General features: G+C 39.9%; 1 protein-coding gene across 1 annotated transcript in view; it reads right to left on the reverse strand.

Annotated features, from left to right (window-relative positions):
• Positions 1-25700, reverse strand: part of SH3GLB1 (SH3 domain containing GRB2 like, endophilin B1) — a 46000-nt gene extending 20300 nt beyond the window's left edge. Inside the window, exons 1-5 of the mRNA XM_036755419.1 lie at positions 24761-25700; positions 9407-9548; positions 7178-7306; positions 1925-2058; positions 613-705 (exon numbers count right to left, since the gene is read on the reverse strand). Of these exons, the coding sequence (XP_036611314.1) occupies positions 613-705; positions 1925-2058; positions 7178-7306; positions 9407-9548; positions 24761-24823 (561 nt within the window). The 5' untranslated portion in view covers positions 24824-25700. The remainder of the gene's footprint in view (positions 1-612; positions 706-1924; positions 2059-7177; positions 7307-9406; positions 9549-24760) is intronic.
• Between the last annotated feature and the right edge of the window lie 284 nt (positions 25701-25984).

Below are 25984 nucleotides of genomic sequence, written 5' to 3' on the forward strand. Positions count from 1 at the left end.
TGAATTCTGTCTCTGGCCCTTCCTAAATGTGTGATCCTGGGTAAGTCACTCATTAACTTTTATGGGTTTCGATTTCTTCATCGATAAAAGGTGAATACAATACCTATAGTATTTCATGAGGTTGCAGGGAGGATCGAATGAGACGGAGGAGAGTTTTAAATGTATGTAGAGAGAGCTTTGCAAACTTTTAAGCATTACCTAAACAGCAGCTATGACGATGTTTCCTTTTGTATTCTCCCTTGTACTAGTTCTGTACACATTCGTCTTCTCTCTCTTCCTAAGCGGTAAATTTCTAAGGAAACAAGGGCTCTGTCTTGGTCACTATCTTCATATTCCATCTAGTAGGGGCATGATAGTAAACTGAAGGTGATAAGGGCTCTAAATGCCAGTAATTATTTCCAGAAAGAATAGCATAACTGGAATACGCAGACAGCCTCGTTAGTTTGAAGAGAACAACAATAATTTGTTGTATAAAATATGGGTGAGTTTGATTTCAAAATCGAACAAAATAACTTTCTTACAGTCATACCTCATGTGACATACCAGTAACAATTCTGAGTCTTTAAAGCTAATGGTTTTTTCACTGAATAACAAATCTACAACACTACTTACTGAGGCTCTAGTCTCCGCAGTTTTTGCCTTTTTCAGTCTGGTCTTTGCTGCATCCAAATCAAGTCTCTTATTTTGCAGTAGTTTCTTTTCTTTCTGTAAATATAAAGAAGGGCCCTTTGAGGAGCTGAGAGTTCAGCACGCAGAAAAGGCAGCTGGTACATTTTATCTAGGCACTCAGGTGGTGCAACAGCTACCGTACGAGACCTAGAGGGAGGAGGCAATGATTAGCAATGTGACCCTGGTCAAATCCCTTGACTTCTCTAAGTCTCAGTTTCTTCAAGTATAAAATTGGGATCTAGGAATAAAAGAGAACACTGTTATGAAGTTCCAGACTGCTCCTGGAGAACAGGTGGAAAATGGAGCTCCCTCCCACCTTCACTGAGGTTGATCCCTATGGGCAGGGAATACTAAATATTTTCAGTTGACATGTTGGTTAGTTTTGATGGACTTTTAAAGATAAAGATATCAATAACATTTTTAAAAGGAAAAAGTTACTCAATTCTTTTGACTGAGGCTAAAAAGCTATAGGGAAATCAAATGCTACCGACATTTAATTTTCACACCAACATTTTCCAAAAACAATGCATTTCCAAAATGTTTTAGAATGAGGGATCTGCAAATCAGCCACAAGGTCTCAACACTGGGAATCAAGATGACAGCGTTTTCTTGCTTGCATTCCAGGGTATATATAAGGTCTAGCCTGGGGAACATAATGGGGTGGGTCTGGAGGGGAAAGAGCAGGAAAGAGAACATGTCAAAGCAACTGAGAGGAATTTACTTCTTCCATAAGGCAGGGTTGCATCACATTTCTAAGGAAATCAAGAGGAAATGATGCATAATTTCCAGAAGTCTACATGCCCACTGATGAGGTTCCCCTAAGGCAAACAGGTGGGTGTTTGGGACTTGTGCCAGTCTCAAGAGTCTCCACAGACAGGGTAACAACTACAAGCATAGTCTATTTCTGCAAACTCTCCTATGACTTCGGTGCTACTTGAGTGACAGCTCATTGAATTTCCAGGAATTGCCTACAGATGCATTCAGTGACAGAGACAAGGGGTTGCTTAATACTAACACTGTAGTCTTACCCACTAAATAGAATTCACATTAGTTCTTTTAACTCCCATTTCAATGGTGTGCTGAACAGGGGGCACAACTGGATGGATTTTTTTTTAAATTTCTGTGCCTGTTACATCCCTGTAATCACGGCTTTTAAATCAGTCAATAAGAAGGTGAATATAGTTGCCAACACTTATTACAGTGTGGGGTACATAAAGATATACTATTTTACAAAAAAAAAAGTCTTCCAACTCACAGCAATTGTTTTATAATCTCCTTCTATAAAGTTTCTTAAAGGAGTAAGAAAGTTTATTGCAGATGTATGAATCAGTTCTCTGTCTGCTGTTCCAATTCGTTTTTGTGTTTCTCCACATTTGATGAGGGCATTACCTGTAAAAGAAAATTTTATTTACAATCTTCTGGTAATGCATACAATTATTAAGCTCCTACAATGAGAAGATAAAGCAGTAGCTTGCCTATTCAAAAATCAAATAGTTCTTACCAAACCAATAGTAAAAATTATATAACCTCAAAAAAGACTTTGATCCTGGAGTTAGAACACCTGGGTTCAAATCCCATTCTGATGCCTACTTATCTGTGTAAACTTGGGCAAGTCACAACCTCCCAGTACTTGAACTTCTTTGTCTGCAAGACGAGGTAGTCTGACTGTTTGGTCTCTGAGAGAGGTCTCTTCCAACTCTTTAGTTCCGATCCTATGACTTGTAGTTAGGTTAATTTTTAAATCAAGAAATATTTAAAGTTATAAATATATAATTGCTAGATGCCTTCCTATTAAATCAACATTAATTATAATTAACAATTTGGCTATTTTAAATCATAAAATTAACTCAGCATTAAAATATAGATACAGTATTAGAATAATACAAAACTGTTTATATGATGTGAATGCTCACACAATATTTTGTAAAGTATCTGTGGATAACAGGAATATTTATAGCTGAAAGGTACCATTCCTTCAGTAACAGTATCTACTACATGCAAAATACTGTATAAGATGATATGGAATTGAATATCAAAAATTATAGTCCCCATTCTCAAGAAGTCTACGATATAAAAATTGTATTTTTTGTTGTTCAGTTGTTTCAGCTGTGTCTGACCCTTCATGACCCCATTTGTGATTTTCTTCACAAAGACACTGGAGTAGTTAGGCATTTCCTTCTTCAGCTCATTTTACAGACAAGGAAACTAAGGCAAACAGGGTGAAGTGACTTGCCCAGGGTCACACTACTAGTAAATGTCTGAGGCCGGACGTGAACTCAGAATGAGGAGTCTCCAGGCAAGGTGCTCTATCCGCTGTGCCATCTAGCTTACATAAGAGTTGCATTGAGAAATGCATAATAATGACTGACACAAGTTGGAATGAGAAAGGTCAGAGCTGCATGTGAGATCTGGGAGAGTGGAGTCTCTACTAGCTGTAGAGGAGGGAAGATAAGGGAAGGTTTCCTAGCAGAGAGAGCACCTGAGCAAAACCTCAGGAGAAAACTTGTCCTGGATTACAGATTTAGAGCTGGGAGGGATCTCAGATGCCATTTGATTCAATCCTTTCATTTCATAGATGAAGAAACTGAAGCCCAGGGGATTGAGCAGGGTGAGGTGTTAAATGTTTAACAACCACATCTCCAAACCACATGCTTTTTTTTTCTTCCATCCACCTGCCACCCCCCTCTGAACATGTTCCAGTTTACCAGTGCCAGTAAGGCCCACATGTGGTCTGCCAGAGTGGGACCGCCACTTCTCCAGCTGTGGATGTGACATCTCAGTTTATGCTGCTTCAGATCACGTTAGCGTGGGCGGGTGGGGAAGGGCCTCTGAATATGCCCAAGGATAAAGAGTGTGTATGTTATTCTTAGGGGAGCCAGTGAAATGATAGCTAGCATTTCAAGTTTTAAGAAATGCTTTATATATACTTGTTTGATCCTCGTAAGAACCCTGTGAGGTAGGTGCTACTATTATGTCATTTTATGGATGAGGAAATTGAGGCAGCAGAGGCTAAATGACTTGCCCAGGCTCACAGAGCCAGTGAATGCCTGAGGCCTGATGTGAACACAGACCTTCCTGAATCCAGGCCCAGCATCTAACACTTTCTAAGCAGGGAGTGACACAGACCTGTGCACGAGAAAGACTGTTTTAGCTGTGGTGTGAAGAAAGGACAGAAGAGAGACTTAAGACCAAGAGGTCAGTTATGAGGAGATAACAGCAGCTCAGGTGAGACAGAGAGCACATGAAAATGAGGGGACAGAGATGGGACACTGCAGAAGTAGAAAGGACAGGAAACATGACTTGGTGGGACACGACTCTTGACTGGAAAAAGACGCATGAGTATACTTCATATAAAAAGACAAAATGAACAGCAACGAGTAACACAGTAGAGTAAGAACATATACTCATGTGAGGAAATTCATGAACTGAAAGGAAATAAATGTCACAATTTTCAAAACAGGAAGAGGATGGACTACAAGCTAATGAGCTTAATTTCTATTCCTGGAACAAGTTCTAGAATATTATTATTAAAGGGATTTTTATCCCTTAAATGTCAGCATTTAGTCAACAGAGCAACAAGTATTAATTGCATGTCTATGACGGACCCAGAAACTGTGCTAAGCATTAGGTACACAAAGAAAGACAGGACAATTCCTGTTCTCATGGAGCTCAGTCAGTCTAAGGTGGGAGACAACATGTAAACAGCTACATGCAAACAAATACAGACAGGACAAAGAAGAGATAATCAACAAAAGGAAGGTTAAGGGGGACTAGGAAAGGCTTCTTTCAGAGATGGGAGTTTAGTTGAAGCTTGAAGGAAGCTAGGGAAGTCAGAAGGCCAGCCAGTGAAAACGTTCCAGAACTAGGAGATAGAGGCAAGGAGGTCAGTGTCATTGGACTGCAGAAAAGTGAAGGTAGGAGGATCCCAGGTTATGAAAGGCTTTAAATGCCAAACAGAGAATTTTAAATTTGATCCTGGAAGTGATAGCGAATTATTGGAGTTAACTGAATAGAAGGACGACATAGTCAGACCTATACTTTAGGAAGATCAGTTTGACAACTGATTCAGACACTGGAGAACGGACTGGAGTGGGGAGATTGTTGAAACAGGGAGACTAACCAGCAGGTTACTACAGTAGTCTAGACAGGAGGTAATATTATCAGGACCTACATCAGTGACTTGGATAAGGTATACATGGTCTGTTTATCAAATCTGCAAATGTCATAAAGGCTGGGTCAGTTTACAAGCTAGATGTCTTAGTCAGAATTCATAATAGGGTCAAATGAGAAGTCCTACACTTAGATTCAAAAGCATCAACTACACAAGAGCAGGACGGAGGAGGTATGGCTAAAGAACAACTGGTGTGAAAAATACCTAGAGCTTTTACAAGACTGGAGCCCAAATTTTAAACAGCGTGCTACAACAGTTCCCTTAAAGCTAACATAATCTTTAGCAGCATAAACTGAGACATTGCTTCCACAACCAGGGGAGTAACAGTCCCACTGTTTTCTCCTTTGATTAGACCAGGTCTAGGCATCACATACTATACAGGCCCTGGCAAGGTAGAACATGGTCAGAAGAGGGTAGTGAGTAAACTGGAGACTATGTTTTCCAATACAAAACTGAAGGAACTTGGGATGTTACTGAACTTATTCTAGTTGGTCCCTGACAGGAAAACTAGGAACAATGGGTATGAGTTGAGATTGTATATCAAGAGAAGGCAAATTTCCTGGCAACTCTGGCTGTTCCAAGCGGGCTGGCCTGCCTTGGGAGGCATTGACCATCTGCCTCACTGGTTTGCAGACTATTCGTGGGGCTCATGGAGAGGATGCTCCCGCTTAGGTCTCTTATAGCTCAGGTTCTCTGACAGGCTTGGCAAATGACTTGATCATTGGTGAAAGGACAGGGAATAATCAAAGCAAAGACTGAGGTTTCAAGTCTGCATAACTAGGAGAATGGTAGTACAAACAATGTACATAGGAAATTTAGAAGAAAGAACGGTAGGGGGTGAGGAATAAGGCAAAAGATAAGTTTAATTTTTTAAATATTAAGTTTGAGGGGTTAGTTGGACATTCATGTGAAGATGTCTGGCAGGCAGTTGAAAATTAAGCATTAAGAATTCTTGGGAGATGCCAGGTCAAGAACCACAGATATAAGAGTTATCCAAACAGAAATGGTGACTAAAGCAGATAGAATATTGTGTGAAGAAAGCCAAGGATAAAGACATGAGGTATACCCAAAACACGGGTAGTGGAAGGGGAAAAAAAAGGAAGCCAAGAAGAAAAATCAGTCTCACAGAAGCCAAAGAAGGAGAAAACAGGAAGAAGATTGAGATGGTCAGTGTCAAATGCTTTCAGAAAAGTCAAGGAAAATAAAGATGGACAAAATGACATTGAACATGTATCAGAATCAATGACAACTCTACTAAGAGGTGAAGCAGGAACATCATGAGATGGTGGAAAGACCATCAGGGCAAAGGTGAAAAAACGCCAGCACTCTGGGCCAAACTCTGACACTAACTAGCATGATCTTGATTAAATCAGTTCAGCTAGCAGGGGCTGATTCTTCTTATCTGTAAATTGAAGGAGTTGAATTAGATCATCTTCAAGGTGCCTTTCAAATCTAAAATTCAACGACTAAAACCACTGATTTTTTTTAGCCATTACTATAAGTTTGTGACTAAAATGAGGCAGGGACAATGATTAATTTGAAATCTCAGTATAATACAGATTTAGCCAACCTTAAAAACTGTGAAGAAATAATTTTAATTCTTTCCTTCAAAAAAGCACAGGTCAGGAATTTCTTTACCTTCCTAAGAACTAAAAGCCCCAATGTTTATGTAATTCAGAGATGTTAAACATCCTTGGAACTCCAAGAAATCTAAATTTTGAGTAAAACAAATGAAGTCCTAAGTGTAAAAATAAGTAAAGTACATAAAAACCCCCTAAGTTGAGGTTTAAATGATACTAAGGACCAGGCTGGTGCATTTACCATTCATATTATGATTTTGTTTTCAAGTGTAACAAAAGGTAATTGAGCCTCTACACTAAGTGCTTTCTTTTCCTCCCAGCTGAAAAGCTTTCAATTTTCATACTGTACTTCAAAAATTCAAGATTCAGTTCCTTTTTCCTTGAGTTTCAATTACTATGAAAATTATCTGTTATGCACCTGTTCATAAACGGCACATGGTAGAAAAATTTTAGTTACACTGTGTAACTGTGTAATGAAAATGTGTGCATAAGAATGAATAGTATACTTAATCTAATACTACTAAGTGTAAGAAAATGAATCTTCCAACCAAAGAACTTAATCAGAGTTTTTAAGGCAGAGCTTTTACAGAGTTCCATGGATACTGTTAATTTTTTTTAATTAACTTATCTGTTGCTTCAAGTAACAACTGAATATCCCAAATTTGAACCTAAAGTAATTTCAAAAATATGTATGTCTAATGAAGATCAAATCCTACTATAAAGTATTTCTTACCAAATCTTCTTGGCTTTCACTTACCGTAAGCAGTTCCTGGGCCAAACTCATTCCCTGAATCAATCATGTATTGCCCCAAAAGTTCTTGGTTGTTTATACGACTTGGAACTTTTCTATCCAACTTCTCATAAACAAACTCTTCTATTCTAGCATCTGGAGAAAAGTTAAGATTACAAACTTAACTTAAAATATTATTTTTAGTTTAGCAAATTACTTTTAAAAACATTTTATTATGAACCATGCCATCTCTTTAAACAAGTATGAAGCTACCACCACATATTAAAATATAATCTTATTGACTGTAAAAAATAGCAAAAAAATCTTATCTGACCATCAAAATGCTAACAGACCAATATCCTTCCTCTTTAGAAGTTTATTTATGTGATCTTTTTTTTAAAATCAGGAATTAAACATTAAAATAACTAGATACTAAAATTACTTTAAAAGGTAAAACTTTTCCTGCAGTTATATGAGAGTCCTATGTGATTTTAAGTTTTTAAAAAGTCTGGTACAAACAGCTACTCAGGCATAAAACTCCTTTGTTCCATTTAGATTTTTCTTTCAAATCTATTAAATGTTTGCCTATATCCAGGACTTAGAAAATGTAAATACAAGCTATTTCTAAGTTTAGAAGAGATCCATTATTAGAAAATGAGAATGATATACAAGTCTCTGCTACCTTAATCTAAATCTCTACTAGGCCTAGCTGAAAGTTTCCAAGAGCTTAAAGACTAAATACAGAATGAGTCTGTAAATGGGACAGTTCAGACTATGAAGTGATAGTGACCTGATGCCAGCAATATACTGTCATTATGATACACATCTGTCTGTAAGTTTAATTTAGTTGGGATGAAGAAAACAACTTCACACTTTATATCTGCCAGCCATAACTTACTTCTGTTATGTTAACACTGGAGCAATAATGATTTCTATGGTAGATTTTGCTGCATAGTAGAAAATGCTTCAGAGACATTTGTGATTTGGGAGAATGGAGGGGTGTTTACATTTCAAGGACTGAATTTAGGACGAATATATACTTTAAGTTAAATCTGGCTAATAGGCCACTGTGGAGCATTAATTAAAATTCATTTAAAAGTAGTAAGTTGATTGTCTACTTGGTTTTGCATACAAATAAATGACTACAGGAATTTTTTTACTGTGGATTACTAATATATATTAGAAAAAATTTTGTTATCATAAGGGAAGGCACTGAAATAAAAGTGCCTATTCTTTCCGGGCTAAGATCATTAGGCCTTAAACGAATGCCCTTACATGATAGATGAACTACATAAGCATGAAAGACTAAACATTTCTCCAAAGAAATTATCCCTCATTTAAAGAAATGTCTGTTAAGAAAAAAACAAAAAAAGCTATGTAAGCTAAGTAAGAAAAAACCTAGAACCATTAATAGTGCTTCTTATAGCTCTTGAACTTGATGTTCATGTGGAGTAGTAAATTCTAACTCTAAAAAATTTTAAATCCAGATAAAATATCTAACAATAATTTCATGACATTTTACAGTTAACATGTCATGGTGGAAGAGACGGGGAGAATTAGGCAAGGAAAAAATTCACATGGCTCATTCCCATCAACCATTTGTCACTTGTTTTCTTTCCCCCACCCCCCCTCCCAAAATGATACAGTGGACTGAGTATTTGACTGGGTGTTAAAAGCCCTGAATCTTAGTTCTGGGTCCAGTGCCAATAAGCTGAGTAGCACCTAGGTCAAGTTCACCTAACCTTTCTGAGACTCAATTTCTTTATCTATAAAACAGATATAAAATTACCTGCTCTAAAATTCTATGTTTGGAAAAATACAAAGTAACCCAAATGTACTGTATGTCTGGAATAATTCAGAAATATTCCTGTCTCTAGGCAAACAAGAGGATTTGTTTATCTCCGTAGCCCTTCCAATCATATATTTCTTAAAATTCATTGAGATCACAGCCTGAGAAGTAAAGGAGCTTGATTTTTTTACAATTTAGGTACTGAGCTTAACTTGCATTTTATTCTGATTGTACTCAGTTAAACAAGATTCCAGAAAGCTTTCAAATACTATCATAATATACAAAGGTTTTGTACTAAAGAAAAATGTAGAATACTCCATTTTTAATCGAAAACAAAAGACAAAAAAATTCCAAAATTAAAAGACCCATTAAAACTAACTAGGAAAAAAAAAACCCATCCATGTAGTAGAAGTAGCACTTTAAATAAAACTGCCAAATAAGACCAAGTCAGAAAAAGGATTCCTTACTAGGATTTGGCTGCAATAGCACCTCTGTTTGCTTCATAATTTTTTCTGTCCAATGTTTGGTGCATTCAGCTTTGCTTAGAAGGTTCTCTAAGTGAGCATCCAATTCAGTCTTCTCTGCCTGACCAAGCTTTTCCTCTGTGAACTGTTTTTGACAAAAAAAGAATAAAGTAATTATCTCTCAAATTAAGTTTTAAAAATATGATTACTTTTGAGCATAAATTTATATGAGTATAAATGAGTATTATATCAACAATAAATACAGACAGTTCCCAACTCATGAATAAGATGTATTCCAAAAGACTCATCACCTAGAAAGTGTTTCAAAATCAGGGTGTACAAATCCCTAATGGCCAGACATCCTGATAACTTAACAGACTGACATGATCACTTAAGGGGGAAGCTGAGTAGAGAAGGAAATCATTAGTGTGGGAAAGAATACTGGGAGAGTGGAGGGCAAAGGTCCTAAATGGGCCTGGCCTATAAACTTTCACCAGGTCAAATAAGTACTAACACTCCAATGAGCCTTCTTGACTTACTACTCTATTGCTTTTTAGGCTTCCCTCAACAGGAACCCACAACTTGTATCTCCTGAGTTATCATATAAATCGTTTATAATTTATAGACAGTTACAAGCTGTTCAGCCCATAAGCATTAAGCTCCATTTTGTACCGTGTCCCAAAGGTGTGAAGACACCCTACATGTGGGTGTTATGCTAGAAAGCAGCAGCCAGGAAGCCTGCTGTATTGGGGAGCTAAATGTTATTTACTGATCCATAACAACAAAATTACACATACTTGTGCTTCACAGTTTATAAGCATTCACAGCCACCATGCAGGTAAGGTAATATACTTATTGTCATGTCCATTGCAGTGAGGAAAAACTCAACCACACTCACATAACCACAGGCAGGTATGGCTCATTTCATCAGGGGGTGTGGGTGCATCCAGAAATTTTATTTTTATCTTTCATGGCAAACATTTATTCAATGATCACGAAGGACATTTTTATTCAAACAAACTAAAAAAGCCAGAACTTAATTAAATATTTTTTGAATAACAACTTTATTTAAAATGAGAAAATACCATTTTTGGAGACATTTGGATATAGCCAGGCTCAAAATCACTATCCTGGACACCCTCAAAGGTATGCCTTATACCTTGTATGCAATCCTCTGCACCTGTCTACTGTTAGGGCTTAGAATCTTTTAACTCTTTATTTGGTGTATTTTCTATTATACCATGTTGGGACCTTTCTTGATTCCTGCTACCATCTAAGTCCTGGAAGGGATTATGGCAAAGTGTGGTGACCTTTCCATCTGAGAAGGCAGGGTACATCCACACAATCCTAGGCCAGTGGGCAGTGTTTAGGAACTTAAGACTACTGCTGCTCCCTCCCACTTCTAGGATTAGCCTGAAAGGTTCTATTTTTATATTCTAGAAATTATATTAAGCTTAATTAAATTCCTGGTTATTAGGATCTGGTACAGAAATAGTGATATTTGCTTAACAGGAAATGACCACCTAGCTTTTAAAAAATTATCCTTAAATTCAAAAGCCACTGGATTCATTTGAAAAGAAGTCAAGGCTGTTTTTTTTGTGGAAATACTCTAAAACCCAAGAAATTTGAGAGTTCAATATTGAAGGAAGTAATTTTTTTCTCACTCCACGAACTTTGTCAACATGGACAGGGAAATCAACTTACCTAATCACTCTATGCTTGATTTTCAAGAAGGCACTGAGTTTTCCTTCATTATATGCTTAATCGCTTAGTTGGGGCAGTGTATTAGAAGGGGAAAAAGATTCCTATCTGTCTGGATTAAAGGAGGTTAGTTGATTTCAATACTGGATTTCATACACAGATCTTCTAGAAGTCAGAAGACTGGGGTCCTGTTCTGACACTACTTGCATGACTTCGTGCATTTTGAGTTTTAGTTTCCTCATTGGTAAAACAGGAATAACACACCTACTCAGACAAAGACTCTATGAAGATTAAATGAAATAATTCATGTGAAAGCATTGTGTAAACAGAAAAGAGCTACATGATCTATTATTAGACTGAGAACCTAAAGAGGAAAACCTAAAAAGCAGATAAAACAAAACCAGAAGCTGATTGGGTTTATACTCTCCTGTGTAATTTCCCTCTAAACAAGAAAGCATCATAAAAAGTCACAATAAGAACCAAGACAGCATATAGGCATTTAAGAAAAGAATAATGAATTGAAACACAATGGGACTGAATCTACCAATGATATTTACCCAAATTTTTATAGCAGCTAGTGGTAATTTCCCAAAAGTTATCTTACTCTGTTACTTGAGGATTTGTGTAGTCCAAGAAAAACAAGATTCCCATGAAAGCAAAAAAAAAAAAAAAAAAAAAGAGGAGTACTTTAAAAGATGGATGGATGGATCCATCCTAAGTGGATCAACAAAGATCTCAATGATTAACTACTTAGCTTTAGAGGAGGAAAAAGGCCCACACATAAGATAGAAATAAGGAAAGGTAATGAAATGAATTTCATTCCAAAGACCAAAAGCTACAGGAAAAACAAGGCTAATGAAGACACCCAGGGCTAGGGTAACTGGGCTTGAATCATGGAGTAGCCCTGGGTGACCTGGGGTCAATCACTTAATCTTTCAATTTCCACATCTATTAAAAAAAAAGGGAGGGGGAGTGCAAGGGAAGGAAAATCACTTAGTGAATCAAGGATCAGAAAAGGAGGTGAGTTGCGTAGCGAGAGAGAGAGAGAGAGAGAGAGAGAGAGAGAGAGAGAGAGAGAGAGAGAGAGAGAGGGAGAGAGAGAGAGAGAGAGAGAGAGAGAGAGAGAGAGAGAGGAGATATGACAGGTCATCAGCCTGAGAGCCTCACTGACCTCATTTGGGTTTAAAAAAGCCTTGAATACTTGGAAGGATTTGTGGGAGAATGGGGATGAGAAAGTGTGGAAGGACTGCAATCTGATAAAGGGGACATCTACATTAAGTGCACCTTCTTCTTTCCTCTAACACTGCCACCACTCTGGCGAAGACCCTCATTATCCCACTCGTGCACGACTTTAATAGCTGCTGGGGGAGTCTGCCTTCCTCAAGCCTTTCTCCCACCCCAATTCATCCTCCATTCAGCCATCAAAGTGGCTGATCTGACAGATCTGATCATGTCACCCCCTACTCAATAAACTCCAGTGGCTCCATACTATCTCCAAGATTAAATGCAAAATCCCCTGTTTGGTATTTAAAGTCCTGCATAACCCAGCCCCCGCCTCCATTCCAGTCATCTTACAACTCCCTGCCATGTACTTTTCCATCCAGTGACACTGGCCTGCTGGCTGTCTCACAAACAAGACAGTTCATCTCTCTGGCTGTCCTCCATTCCTGTAATGATCTCCTTCCTCATTTTAACCTCCTGGCTTCCCTAGTTTCCTTTAAGTAAGTCCCAACTAAAACCTCATCTTCTACAGCTAGGTGGTGAAGCTGATAGAGTGCCAGGTCTAGAGTAAGGAAAACCTAAGTTTAAAACCAGCCTCAGTCACTTAGTAGCTGTGTGACTCTGGGCAAATCACTTAAACTCTCTTTGCCTCAGTTTCCTCATCTGTTAAATGGGGATAATAACAGCACCCACCTCACAGGGTTGTGGTGAGGATTAAATAATTGTAAAGGGCTTAGCACAGTGCCTGGCTAAGTACTATATAAATATTAGTTATTACTATTAGCTAATAATATTATTATAATAATACTATTATAAGCTATTGTTGTTATTAGCATATTATTATATGCCTTTCCTCATTTAATTATTTCTTATTTGTCCTGTATATAGCTTGTCTGCACATATGTGTTTACCTATGGTCTCCCCCATTAGATTTTGAGCTCCTTGAGGACAGGGACTGTCTTTTGCCTCTCTTTGTACCCTCAGAGCTTCACACAGTACCTGGAACATAATAAAGCATCTTAGTAAATGTTTACTGACTGACAAGTCACTGGTCATATGAGTTACTGGTCATATATTTCTTGCTATATCCCAAAATACACCCACATGCTTTCCTATTTCCACATTTGCTTATGCTATCCCCTCTGTGTTTAGTTGTTTCAGTTATGTCCAACTCTCTGTGAACCCTGGTAGGATTTTCTTGGCAAAGGTACTGGAATGGTTTGCCGTTTCCTCCTGTAGCTCATTTAACGGATAAGGAAACTGAAGCAAATAGGGTTAAGCGACTTGCCCAGGGTCACATAGCTAGTGTCTGAGGCCAGATCTGAACTCAGGAAAATGAGCCTTCCTGACTCCAGACTGGGTGCTCTATTCACTGTACCACCTAGGAGCCCTCTACCTGGAATATAAATATATATTATCCTCTCCCTCCTATCCCCACCATCTTCAGTTGTCGAAATTATAGCCATCTTTTAAGGCACAGCTTCAACACACCTTATCCACAAAACCCAATCTAATACCACATTGCCAAATGTCTGCTGGAAGTCCCAAAGACACCTCAACTTTTCCCAAAACGTGTTTGTCTTAACCGTCAGATAATCTCTCTTCCTCCCAATTTTCCCGTTTCTGTTTAGGGCATTCCTCTTCAAATAACCCTGTCTTGAAATGTCAGCGTGATCTTAGATTCTTCCTATCTCTAATTAATTGCCGAGTCTCATCAGTTCTGTCCCCATAGTACCACCTGCATCCATATACTCTCATGGCTCTCCATGCTGTTACTTAGGCCATTCAGGCATAGATTTCTGCAGTAAAGTTCTCCATGGTCTTCCTACCTTCAGCTCTCCCTTCTACAACCTATTCTTCATGTAGCTACCAAAACAAAGGTCCTTATATACAAGAACTGAAAGTTTTGAGAGTAAGAGAGAAAGACATAGTGGTCATGACAAGGTTCTGACACACCACAAAGAATTAGGAAGAAGCAGACGAGAAAGGAGGTCCAAGTTACATTTCATTGGGAAATATCAGTTGATCACATGGTGGAGTGGAGGATAAGCAGCGGCTTATGCTCCCCTGGGAGCCTTGCAACATTAAGAAAATTTGAGGAAGGCATTCAGCAAGTTCGATGGACATCCAATGTCGACCTTATAGGAAGGAGGGCAAAGATGAACGCCATAGTGTTGGCAGGCATAGACAAGGTATGATCTGTATTACTGGAGGCAATATCCACATGAATAAAAAATTCAATGCGGTACTAGACTGGAGCATGCAGGTCTGATCATACAGCCCCCTCTTCAAAAGCCTTTAGTGGAATGGAATTGAATGGAAAAGAAAAACATTATTAAGCAATTACTAGTGTCAAACACTTGGGGTAGAAATAAAAGAATGAGACTTTCAAGGAGCTCACCTTCTAGTTGAGAGACGACATTAAGGAATGGCTCCTCACTGATGAGAATAAAATACAAACTTAGTCCTATATTTCAAGGCCCTCTACAATATGTGCAATCTACCTTACCAGTTGTATTTGCTGTGCCTTTTTTCCATCTGGTCAAAGTGTCCATTGTTTGTTCTGCAGACTCATTCTTTTAAAAAAATTAATGTGGCAGGACAATAGGCTTTGGCAAATAATCTATTGGAGTCATGATATTTACTATTTTCCTGGTTCCACATCAGTTTATACAAGTCTTCTCATATGCCTCTAAATTTCTCGTATTTGTTATCTTATAGCACAGTAATATTCTATTATATACTTATTTCCTAATCCATTCAACCACAGGGAGGCAGTGTGATGCAGTGGAAGGAGGGTTAAGATTTGGAGTCAGGATTTTGGTCTGCATTCTTGCTCTGACCTGTAGTATCTGAGTGATATTGCGAAAATTGTTAAACCTCTCTGGGTTACAGGGGTGTACCAGATGACCTCTAAGTTCCCTTCCAACTCTAAACCTGTGACTATGTCATCCACTCCCAATTTATGGGCACCCACTGTTTTTTCCCCTACCACAAAAGTGCTGCTATGAATATTTTATTATATGGGACTACATCCAAATCTTTTTAATTTTTATATGTAAAGATCATTTTAGCAATACACATTTCAAAATCAAAACAACTCATTTTTACTATAATGTCTGTAATCTCTACTATAGACTAAATGTGTTTAGGAAATGAAAATATCCTAAGTCAAGTCAAAAAATATGTGGTTTATTTTAAATGGTTATATTCAGGAAGGGCTAACAGTTTAGTCCAGCAATCTTACTTTCTTGTACTGAGAAAGCTATACTAGATGACCTCTAAGGTGCTTTTCTAGCTCTGAGAGTCTATGATTTTAAGTGGATTTAAAAATATATATATAAACTGAAGCCTATTTTAAATGCCCTGGGGGAGGTCAGTACTTAGAAGGGCTCCACTGTGATCCCTTCTGTAATTAATCACCTCCCCTCCTATCTCTGCCAATTTATCTTTTGTGTTCAACTAAATTCACATATCAGGTCTGTCTAGCATTCTTTTTTTTTTAATCTATGATACTAAATTAAATCAAGATTATAAAAACCCTATCCAACGTTCTCCAAATGGCAAACTTTGACACAAAAGAAACAAAAAACAGTTCCCTTTGACAACTGTTTAGACCATAGAAAACAAGAGATTTTCCATTAATCAGTTCATTTTTTTTCAAGCCATTAAACCTCCTTTTAATAACTACAGAAAGTATAAGATCCCACTATTTGGCTATCAAGAAGTATCTGATTTAGTAGAGCAAAATATAGTCTTATAGCTCTTTTCCAACTAGGTTACTTCTATGAATATCTTAAAATCATAGAGGATTCCTTTAAAGGTAGAGATAATACAGTGGGGTGACTCATCAACTATTTACATCATATGGAGCATAAAACAAGGGAGATGTTTATCTAAGGTGCTTGCCACTGTCATGAAGGTTGTCCAATGCAAAGCCCCTAAGAAAGAGGGATTCCTTGTAGAAAGTGAAGTCCTCTAGATGTTTGTTTACAAATAATATTCCACTGACTGCAAGTTCTGAAACACTCCAGAGCCTCCTAAATGAGATACAGAATCACTAAAATTTGGCCTATCTAAACAAGAGATACCTAGTGGATGATAAAGTCTCTTGTTCAGAAAATGTTTAGTTGCATGAATGGTCCGCAGAGTTTGTCTATCAGTTGTTGTTGTTCTGTCGTTTATTTTCGAAGAGGACTAATGACATTGTAGGGTGAAGTCTTGACTTGTGACTGAAATGGATTTAAGAGTTACACAAAGTTGTCAGCCCCTCTCATCCAGAATCATAGAAGAAAAATGGCAAGACAAAAGTCAAGAGGAACAGTGACGACCCAGGCTGCAGTGGATGACCTTGGTATCTTCAATGTCCCAACAAGCTCTAAGCATTCCACAGCTCCTGCTTTAGCAGCCTTCATGGCCATTGGAACAAACTGTTCTCATCTACCCATTCCACCAGGGGACATCTTCACATGCGATAGATTACCCCCCAACTCACGGATGGGTTTGAGGCTGGTCAGTTACCCTCAGTTTAACCATCTGCCGAAATGGTTTACTGGGTGTGGCTGCTGTGCATATTACAGCTTCTGGGAGCCACTGGTGAGAGTTGAGAGGAGTGCCAAGGGATGAGCAACCCCAAAAAGGGCTCCAAAAGCCCATATACCAGACGTGCTTGTCTGTCAGTACATATTATCTTGAATAAAAATGGACCATAAATTGGGTCCAACGAAGTGGGCCCAGAACTGAGTACAAATAAGAAAATGAATTCAACTGCAGCACTGTCAATGATGCCAAGCTTCTCCCTGAAACAAACTCCCATTTTTTTCCAAACCAGCTTTTTGGTAAAGTTATATGGCTATGAATCAGGCAGATTACATCATTAAAAGGTTCACACAATTGTGATCACTGAAAGGGCAATGGAAAGTGACACTGTAGCCCTAAATAGACTATGGAGGACTCTAAAACAGGAACAGTACACATATGTAGTCTAAGTCGAAGAAATGTATCAGAAAAGGAGTTAGTCTGGTCATAGAATGAGAAGTAACAGGTGAACACCCCTTACTTACTGCAATTAAGTGAAAATGTTCCACTACGTTGTGTACCTGAGAATCTGGACACAAGTAGCACCAGATGAAGACAAGCAGACATACTAGAATCTACCGTTTGCCGGGAGCAAGTAGCCCACATCGGCGAGATCAAGGAACCAATGAAGTTAAAAAGAAAGTTCAACTTTTGCAGCAGCAATCAGTGTGGGTTTGTGGAAAACATTACAAACTCTGCAGTCAAGTGTTGTATTGTGAAAAGTGAGCCTGGGGTGGGGCTCTGGTTGTGTCACTTCCTGGATGGATCTGGGCAATTACTTCACCTCCCTGGTTCTGTAAACTCCACCATCTCTTCAATATCTAAAACAGTATTATCTTATTTCAATTCAATTACAGACTCAGTTTACAATGTATCTTTAGTGTCTGAGATCTACACTACACGTAAGTAACATAAGATTTACTCAACATACTACCTGCATTAGCTGTGGATCACCCCAACCTACCCATTCTGAAAACAATAAACCCCACTCTTCTATATTATTTAAACATTTTCTTCACACGAAGTTATAAGGCAGAAACACGAAACCTTTTAAGAATTAAAAGTTACGGGGACCTGACGGCAATGGAAAGATGCCTACCTGGCACAAGAAGATTGCAGCATATTACCAATAATGACAAGAAGTGACATTCAAGGCATCAAAGACAGGTATGAAGAGAAAAGAGGTAAGCTGGTCATGTAATAAAAATAAGATAGGTAACAGGTGGACAGCCCAGCTGCTACAATGTTAACCCAGAAGTATCCAACGAGTATCTAAGGTCTTCAGAGTGTCAGATGGATTACCCATAAGATAATGGAAAAGACCCAGGTGAAAGGATGGCATTAAAGCAAATAGAAAGCACTTAATAAGTGTTTACAGACTGACTACAATGACAGAAGGAACTATCACACTTAGAAAACCATGAATACAAAAGTACCAAGAATTAAACTGTAATTTGTGTTTCCTGTTATTATTTCACTACTACAGTGAAAGAGGATAGGGTGATTTGGTAAAAGCAGCATTCTGACTTATTCTTCCTTACAAACTGTTCTAAATGAAATGTTGTTTTAGCAGTATACTTAACTACAATGGCTAGAGAGAGTAGAAAAAGAAGAAAAAGGGAATAAAAAGGCTTTTTCCTGGACATAAAAAAGCCAGATAGAGACGTCTGAGAGGTTATATTCTTTTGAAAATTTAAACACATCATAAAGATTAAAAGCACCTAAAAAGTTTTGGTCCTGGCCAACCATACTTGAGTTCTCTATTAAAAAATGTGTGGCCCACTGGATAGACCATGAGACTTGAGTACATTTATCCTATTCCCTGCTTCACACAGGGCCATGAAAAAATAAAACATATAAATTCAGCGAGAAATACATTTAATGAAGGAGGGAATATTAACTACTAATTCCATGAGGGAAGGACCATCTTTTGAAAGAATCCAAGTTTGTTGGAGGATGGATATTATAAAAATTCTGATATAACTTACTATTAGAAAATCAGAAAGATTTCTAATCTCATAATTAGGTATCAAACATATATAATTCCCTACATTACTTTTCTTTTACCCCATCTTGGCAACCTGAGTCTTTTTTTTTTGGAGGGGGGAGGGCAGGGCAATTGGGGTTAAGTGACTTGCCCAAGGTCACACAGCTAGTAAATATGTCAAGTGCCTGAGGTCACATTTGAACTCACGGCCTCCTGACTCCAGGGCCAGTAGTCTACTAACTGCAGCACTTAGCTGCCCCACAACCCAGGTCTTTATCTTCATATCATCTAGACTTTTGTTTTCCTATTCAAATAACTTGATTATATCTAATTTTTAAATCACCAAGTCAATGTTTAAGCAATACATAAATAGTTGAACTGGAAGTTTCATAATTTTCAGCACATTATTTATTCTGGGTACAATATAAAGCAGTATTTAAAATGACAATTAGAACTTTGATTATTTCGTGAGGTGTTTAGGCCATACTCACTTCACTTCAGCTCCATGGCTCCTCTGCTGACCCTCTCCATATCTCAACTTCCTATCCAGTAGCCCCTTTCCAGGGGCCCTTCCAACCACTCCCAGCCTGACAGCTCTTCCATTTGGTGCTGTTAATCCTCAACTAGAATGAAAACTCCTTGAGGGTAGGAACTGTTTTGTTTGCTCGCATTTGCTTAACACAATGTATACTAGAATATACCATATGTCTTTAATAAATGCTCTATCTCTGTCACCACTTTAAAGCATATTAAGTGGATGGTTTAATGAACAGAGATGGGGCCCGAGTAAGGAAGACCTAGATTCAAGTTCTCACTGATACTGATTTGGTAATAATCCTGGGCAAATCACTTAACTTGTCAGTGCCCTGGGGAACTCTCTAAAATTACAAAATGCAGAGCTGCACCAGTAGAGGGGTTTTCCTATTCTTCCCTATTGCTATTCTAAGAAAACTACAGTTGCAGAACAAAAATTAGGTACGTAATTTTTCTCTCTGGACTTCTCCTAATTACTTCATGTTATAAAATATCAAGATTAAGCATAATTTAAAAAAAAACACAAGGCTTTCAGAAGGCAAATGTAAAAAGTGAGGTTCTTATAGACATTAATTTTGACCCTTTTAAGAAAGTAGCAGAAAAGTAAGTATCTTGTTTTAATTAAGGAATAACCACATACAAAATTGGAAGCATCTAGCATGATATTGAGCTGAGATGATTTTGACCAATCAGTGATGTGGATACTTAACTCCAGATGTCCTAACACAAAAATATATGAGACACTAAATAGGTAAGGGTTACTCATACTATATGAATTTTATCCATGAGGTGCTTTACATATAAGAATGGGAAGGGAATGGAAAAGTTGTTAACCTTATAATCTCTAAAAGAAGGGTTCTCAAGGAGGCTTGAAAGAGAAAAGGGAGAATATTTTACAAAAAGAGAGAAGAAACAGTCATCCTAAACAGAACAATAGAGAATCAAAACTCACATTAAACACCAAGATCATGCTTCTTAAGTTCTTAATCATGAGAAGCCATATTTCTTCCAAAGGGAATTTGTGCATAACATAGTTTGACTTCAGAATGTACTGTGTAGTGGGGATCCAACAAATATTTTTTTCTGACATGCAGCACACAAGTAAATAAATAAATATTAACTACCTACTGTGTATCAAGCCTTTGGAATAATTTGGAATAAAGACAAAAATGAAATGATCCCCCTCCCTCAAGAAGCTTACATTCTAAAGGGGGAGACAATATGTACATCTAAGTACATAAAGAATATATAAAAATGAATACAAGGTATTTTCTTTTGCAACATGGTTAATAAGGAAATGTTTTATATGACTACACATGTATAATTTATATCAAATTGTTTGCCTGCTCAAGAAAGGAGAGGGGGGATAGAATTTGGAACTCAAAATTTGAAAAAAAATGTTAAAAATTTTGTTTACATGTAATTGATAAAATATAAAGTAAAAATAAATTTTAAAAATGAATATAAGGTAGTTTTGGGAGAGAGGACACTGAGGGGCTGGGGAAGGGAGGAAAGGGGCTCATATGGAAGGTGGTATGAGTGAAATCCTGAAGGCAATCTGTCCTTCTAAGAAATGAGGGTGCAGAACATAATCCTTTTGCTATCCTGCCTTTTTTGTGGTGGTGGGAAGGTTGAGAAACTAGGTCTCCTGATTTGCCCAGACTGGAAGTAGAGGAGCCTTCTCACTGCTGATCAGCACACAAGCTTTGTTTTCCTGTCCAGGCTACCTAGTGATGATACTTGATTAGCTTTATCCGTACTAAGACTCAGACCCCTCCAACCTTAAGTGATTCCCTAGCCTCAGCTGTCCCAGTAGCATAAGCCACTACACCTGGCCTCCTGATAGGGTTTTAAAATGAAAATTATATATTTTCTCCTTTTAATTCAACAATGAATGACTATTGTTTACAAGGCACTCTTCTCAGTGTTATAATATAAACAAAGACAAAACCCATTTTTGACATTAATCTTATAAGAGCTTTAAATGACAGTTCAAGATAATGATAGAAGAGATCTCAAGTTTGCACCAACAAATTGATAATATGGATAATAATGTCCACAGGAAAGATAGAGTACTTTGGCCTAGTGTGGTCAGGAACAACTTTATGGAAGAGATGGGATTTTTTTCTAAGACTTAAAAGGTCTGCCATTTGGAGGAAACTAAAATAAACAGGTACAAGCGAGTGGGAGAAATAAGGAATCTGGGGTCTTTACAAAATTCTGGTTTGTTGCTTATTCTTACCAATACTAAGAGACGTTATTTGATTTTAGTGGAAAATTCTTAATATTTAGGTAGATGAAAATTTGTTTTCCTTACTTTTATAATTTATCTGGTCGGGTACAGTTCTCAAGCTTTAATTGCAACTCATTAGACTTTGTAACTCATTATAGGCTAGATGACCTATAAGGTTCAATCTAACTCTAAATCTATGATCTCTATGACTGCTGTAATTATTGATGTCAGTAAAGGGTAGAATGAGATCTCAGTTACTGACTAAGTGCTGTAACTGAAAAAAGCTTCACAAAATAGTGTTTTGTCTAAACACTCAAGCACAGTATTTTCAATCTCACATGAGATATGGTCCCAAAATCTCTTAACTCTGGAAGGTGGCTTTATTCTTAAAGTAATGGATCCAGCAATGTTAAAATAAATAAATAAATAAATAAATAAAAAATTGACTTGTTTATATTAATTTAGTATAATATTTTAAAAATTATTCCTGAAAAGATCAGTCCAAGTTATTGTTACAGAATGGTATTACTAACAGGTTAAATAGACTTCAGCATAAATAAAGCTCACAAAAGCTCTTTTCCTATTTTCTTTAATCACCACTTCTTTAAAGGCATTACTATCACCACTTCTAGACTTTACTGTCTGTCTTCTGAAGTTAGGATAGTAAATTCCAGTTGTGTCTCCTTAGGCTATACAAACATATCAAACCAAGTCACTCCAATTGGAACTGAGTATGTGGAGAAAGATGTTAAATATAGACAGAGATTAAAACTGCATTTGGCACTTAGAGGTTTGGCCAATGTACAAATTGACCTAGTGGGCACTTGGAATTCTGATTTACTGAAAAAAGCATCCAGTTAGTCAAACATTTTTAATACACACAATATAGCCTGAAACTCTCCCTGATTCTTGCCTGGCCAGTGGAAAAGTATTCCTTCTGTTCTCAAATTTTCCTGCATGACGAGGCCATGTATTCTTACAAGGAAAAGAATCTGAAGACTTAGGTTCAAGTTCCACTTTTGCCACTTTCTTCCTGTATGTCTTTGGGCAAGTCATTTAACCTCTGCTGGGCCTCCACTTTCTGATCTGTAAAATAAGGAGGTAGGACCAGATACCCAACTGTCCTTTCCAGCTCAACTCTTCCAACCTAAGATTTGGTTCCATACCCAACATTATCTATAATCATTATCTATGTACCTGTCACATCTTTAAAGCCAGTAGAATATAAAGTTCCTTGAGGATGAAACCTGTCTTTTTTATCCTTTACATCTTCAGTGATTGCCATATGATCAATGCTTAATTAATATTTGCTGATCTGAATGATGAACAAATCTGACTAGTCACTGATCTATTTATGAGGCAAACTTTCAAGAAACAATGAGTAAAATTTCAACTGAAATTAGCTGGGTCAGAAGAAGTCTCCTGCTTTTTAACAGATATACAGTTATAGGTGACATTTTAGTGGCGTAAATAGAAAATGTGAATTTCTCAGTGAAACTATAAGGTTCAAATCCCAGAAAGACTAATTAAATAACTCAAATCCGACAACATAAACAAATGTGTAAGTAACCCTACTGGCACCCTGTTTTACGAACATAAGAATACACATGGGAAGAACTAGACTCTTTATCAATTATCAATCGCCCTAAAGAAGGGAATTATTTTATGGGTATTATAGGAGATCAAAACAAAACATGACCAAGGAAACCAGTTCATTGGTTTTTTTAAATGGCCAGCCCTGAGGAGAATTAGAAGAAAATGATCAAGCACCATAAATTTAAATTCACTCCGAGTCCTCAATCACTTCTGGTAGTACACACGAACACAGAAAATTTACACAACCAAAAAACCTCAATCTCAAATTATGACCTGTTGAACTGTGGCTAATTTTTTAAAAGAAGCTACTTTCACTACAACTCAAGGTGATATAGTTTTAAAATATCGTTAAGAATCATACATAAATTTGATATCTTAGTAATAAAAAAATTTTTAAGGTGTTTAAGGGAGCAATTATGGCAGCTGTCCTGGTGGGCTTTGGAACCTAGAGTGTATTGCTTATTTTTTAAGTGTAATTGTCTTAAACCGTGGTGAATCTTTAAAACGTAGGTGTTAGTTGGCTTCCAAGAACGTCCTAGTTCGGCACTTCTTCAATAGCACAGTATAAGAGAAAGTGCAAAGGTTTTCTAAGTGAAACCTGACTGCAGCTTACACTAGCTGTGCGACCTCGGTCTCTTTCCCCATCTGCAGAATGAGGGCGTTGGTCTGGATGGCCCCCTGAGGCCCCTTCCAGCTCCAAATCTAAGATCCTGATAAAGAAGTTAGGTTACTCCTCTTGCTTGACACCTCTCCCTCGGCCTTGCCTACCTAACCTACTCCTCTCATTTAAAAAAAAAAAAAAGCTCCTGCGGAAAAGCTTGGACACAGAGCTGGGCTTTTTAAGTCCCAGACCCCTTTGGCAGTTTGGTGAAACCCACGGAGCCCTTTCCAGAAGGTTTTTTAGAAGGCACAATAGTATGTGCAGCATAACAAAGGAAACCAGTTACACTGAAACGGCAGATCTCTTCAAAAGTTCAAGGACCGTACGTTAGGGTCCCTAGCCAAAGAGAAGCACTCCAAGGTAAGTCCGGGCCAAGCCCCAGGGCGAGCCCGCTGGGAGCTCCGGGAGGGGGGTGTTGGGAGCGCGGCCGGAGCCAGCCCCGGGGCGCACCCCCAGCTCGGCGCCCGGAGATGGGACGAGCTGGAGACGCCCGCTCCAGCCCCGGGGTCCCGGAGCACCCCAAGGCGCCGCCTCAGCTCGGAGGCTCCGGGCCCAGGACCGGGCAGGGGTTGCCTTTTTCGGGCGCCTCCCGGCGCGTGGCTCCGAGGGCCTGGGACCCGACGGCGGCGGCCGGGGAGGTCAGGAGGTCAGGCCCCGGCTCCGGCCTCGCTCCAGCCCCAGCGCCCGCGGCCCTCGGGGAGAGGAGGAGGGCGAGGCCGCGGCTCCTTCCGTTACCGACCCGCCCCACCCCGGCCCGGCTGTCAGCCGCGGGAGGCGGGGCCTCGGGGAACGGGCCGCTGGCCTCGGCCTCCCGCCCGCCCCGGCCGGGACCGGCCCGCGCGCTACCTGCACCGCGCGGCTGAGGAAGGTGCCCGCGTCCGCCGCCAGCTTCTTCACGTTGAAGTCCATGATGCTCACGCCGGGCCGGGGCCGGGGCCGGGGCCGGAGCCGGAGCCGGGCGGAGCCGCCTCAGCCGCCGCCGCCACCGCCTCGCAGGGAGCAGGGAGAGGAGCCGGGGAGGCGGGGGCGGAGCCCGGCCCGGGAGAGGAGAGAAGAGGAGCGAGGAGAGGGGAGTAGAGAGGAGGCGGCAGGGGGCGGGGCCTATCTTGGGGAGGCGGGGAAGGGCGAGAGGAGAGAAAGCGGAAGGAGCGGAGGCGGCCGGGGGCGGGGCCTAGCCTACTAAGGAGGAGAAAAGGAAGGGAAAGGAGGGATGGAGGAAGAGAGAGATGTGGCGGGTGAGAAGGGCGGGATGAGAGGAGGGAAAGGAGGGGCTCGGGGAGGGGAGGAGGGGGCGGGGCTTAGCCAGCTAAGGGGAAGAAAAGGAGGACCGGGAGGGAGGAGTAGGGACGGGGGCGGGGCCTAGCTTGGGGTTGTGGAGAAGGGAGAGGAGGGGAAGTGAGGAGAAAGGGAAAGACTGGAGAGAGACTGGGAAAGAGCTGCGGCGGCTGGAGGGGACGGGAAGGAAGCGAGGGGGTGGGGAGAGGAGGAGAGGGTGGGGCCTAGCTCTCCAAGAGGAGGGGAAAAGAGGGAAGGGGAAGGGGAAGAAAGAAGGGGAGGGAGAGGATAAGAAGTGGGGGAGGAGGGGGCAAGCAGGGGAGGAGGGGGTCTGGCCTGTCCTGGGAGGCGAAAGGAAGGGAAGGGGGGAAGGGACGGGGCGGAGAGAGGAGGGGAAGGAGGAGCTAAGTTTGGAGGCGGGGTCTAGCCTTGGGTGGGGGAAAGGAGGGGGAGGAAATGGGTGGGGTTAGGAGGGGCTAGGTTTGGGGGCGGGGCCTAACCTGGGGTGGGCGGGGAAAGGAGGGGAAGCGGGGCCCGGGAGGGCGGGGAGGCGGAGGAGGGACGTGGCTCAGTGTAGGGGAGGGCTGGGTTGAGGGATGCTGAGGCCGACCCTAACCCAAGCCCACACATCCAGCTCCCCCGGGGGTCCTACGGCTGGGGCTGGGGCTTGGGCTGGGTCCCCTCCCACCCTTCCACAGAGGCAGGTGCCACGAGACACCTCTACCCCCCCCCCCCTCCCCCGATGACTGACCGGAGAGTGACCGTGGGGCTGTACTGGCCTGAGACGCGAGGCTG

The sequence above is a fragment of the Trichosurus vulpecula genome, chromosome 4 (assembly GCF_011100635.1).
Source record: "Trichosurus vulpecula isolate mTriVul1 chromosome 4, mTriVul1.pri, whole genome shotgun sequence".
Taxonomy (NCBI): domain Eukaryota; kingdom Metazoa; phylum Chordata; class Mammalia; order Diprotodontia; family Phalangeridae; genus Trichosurus; species Trichosurus vulpecula.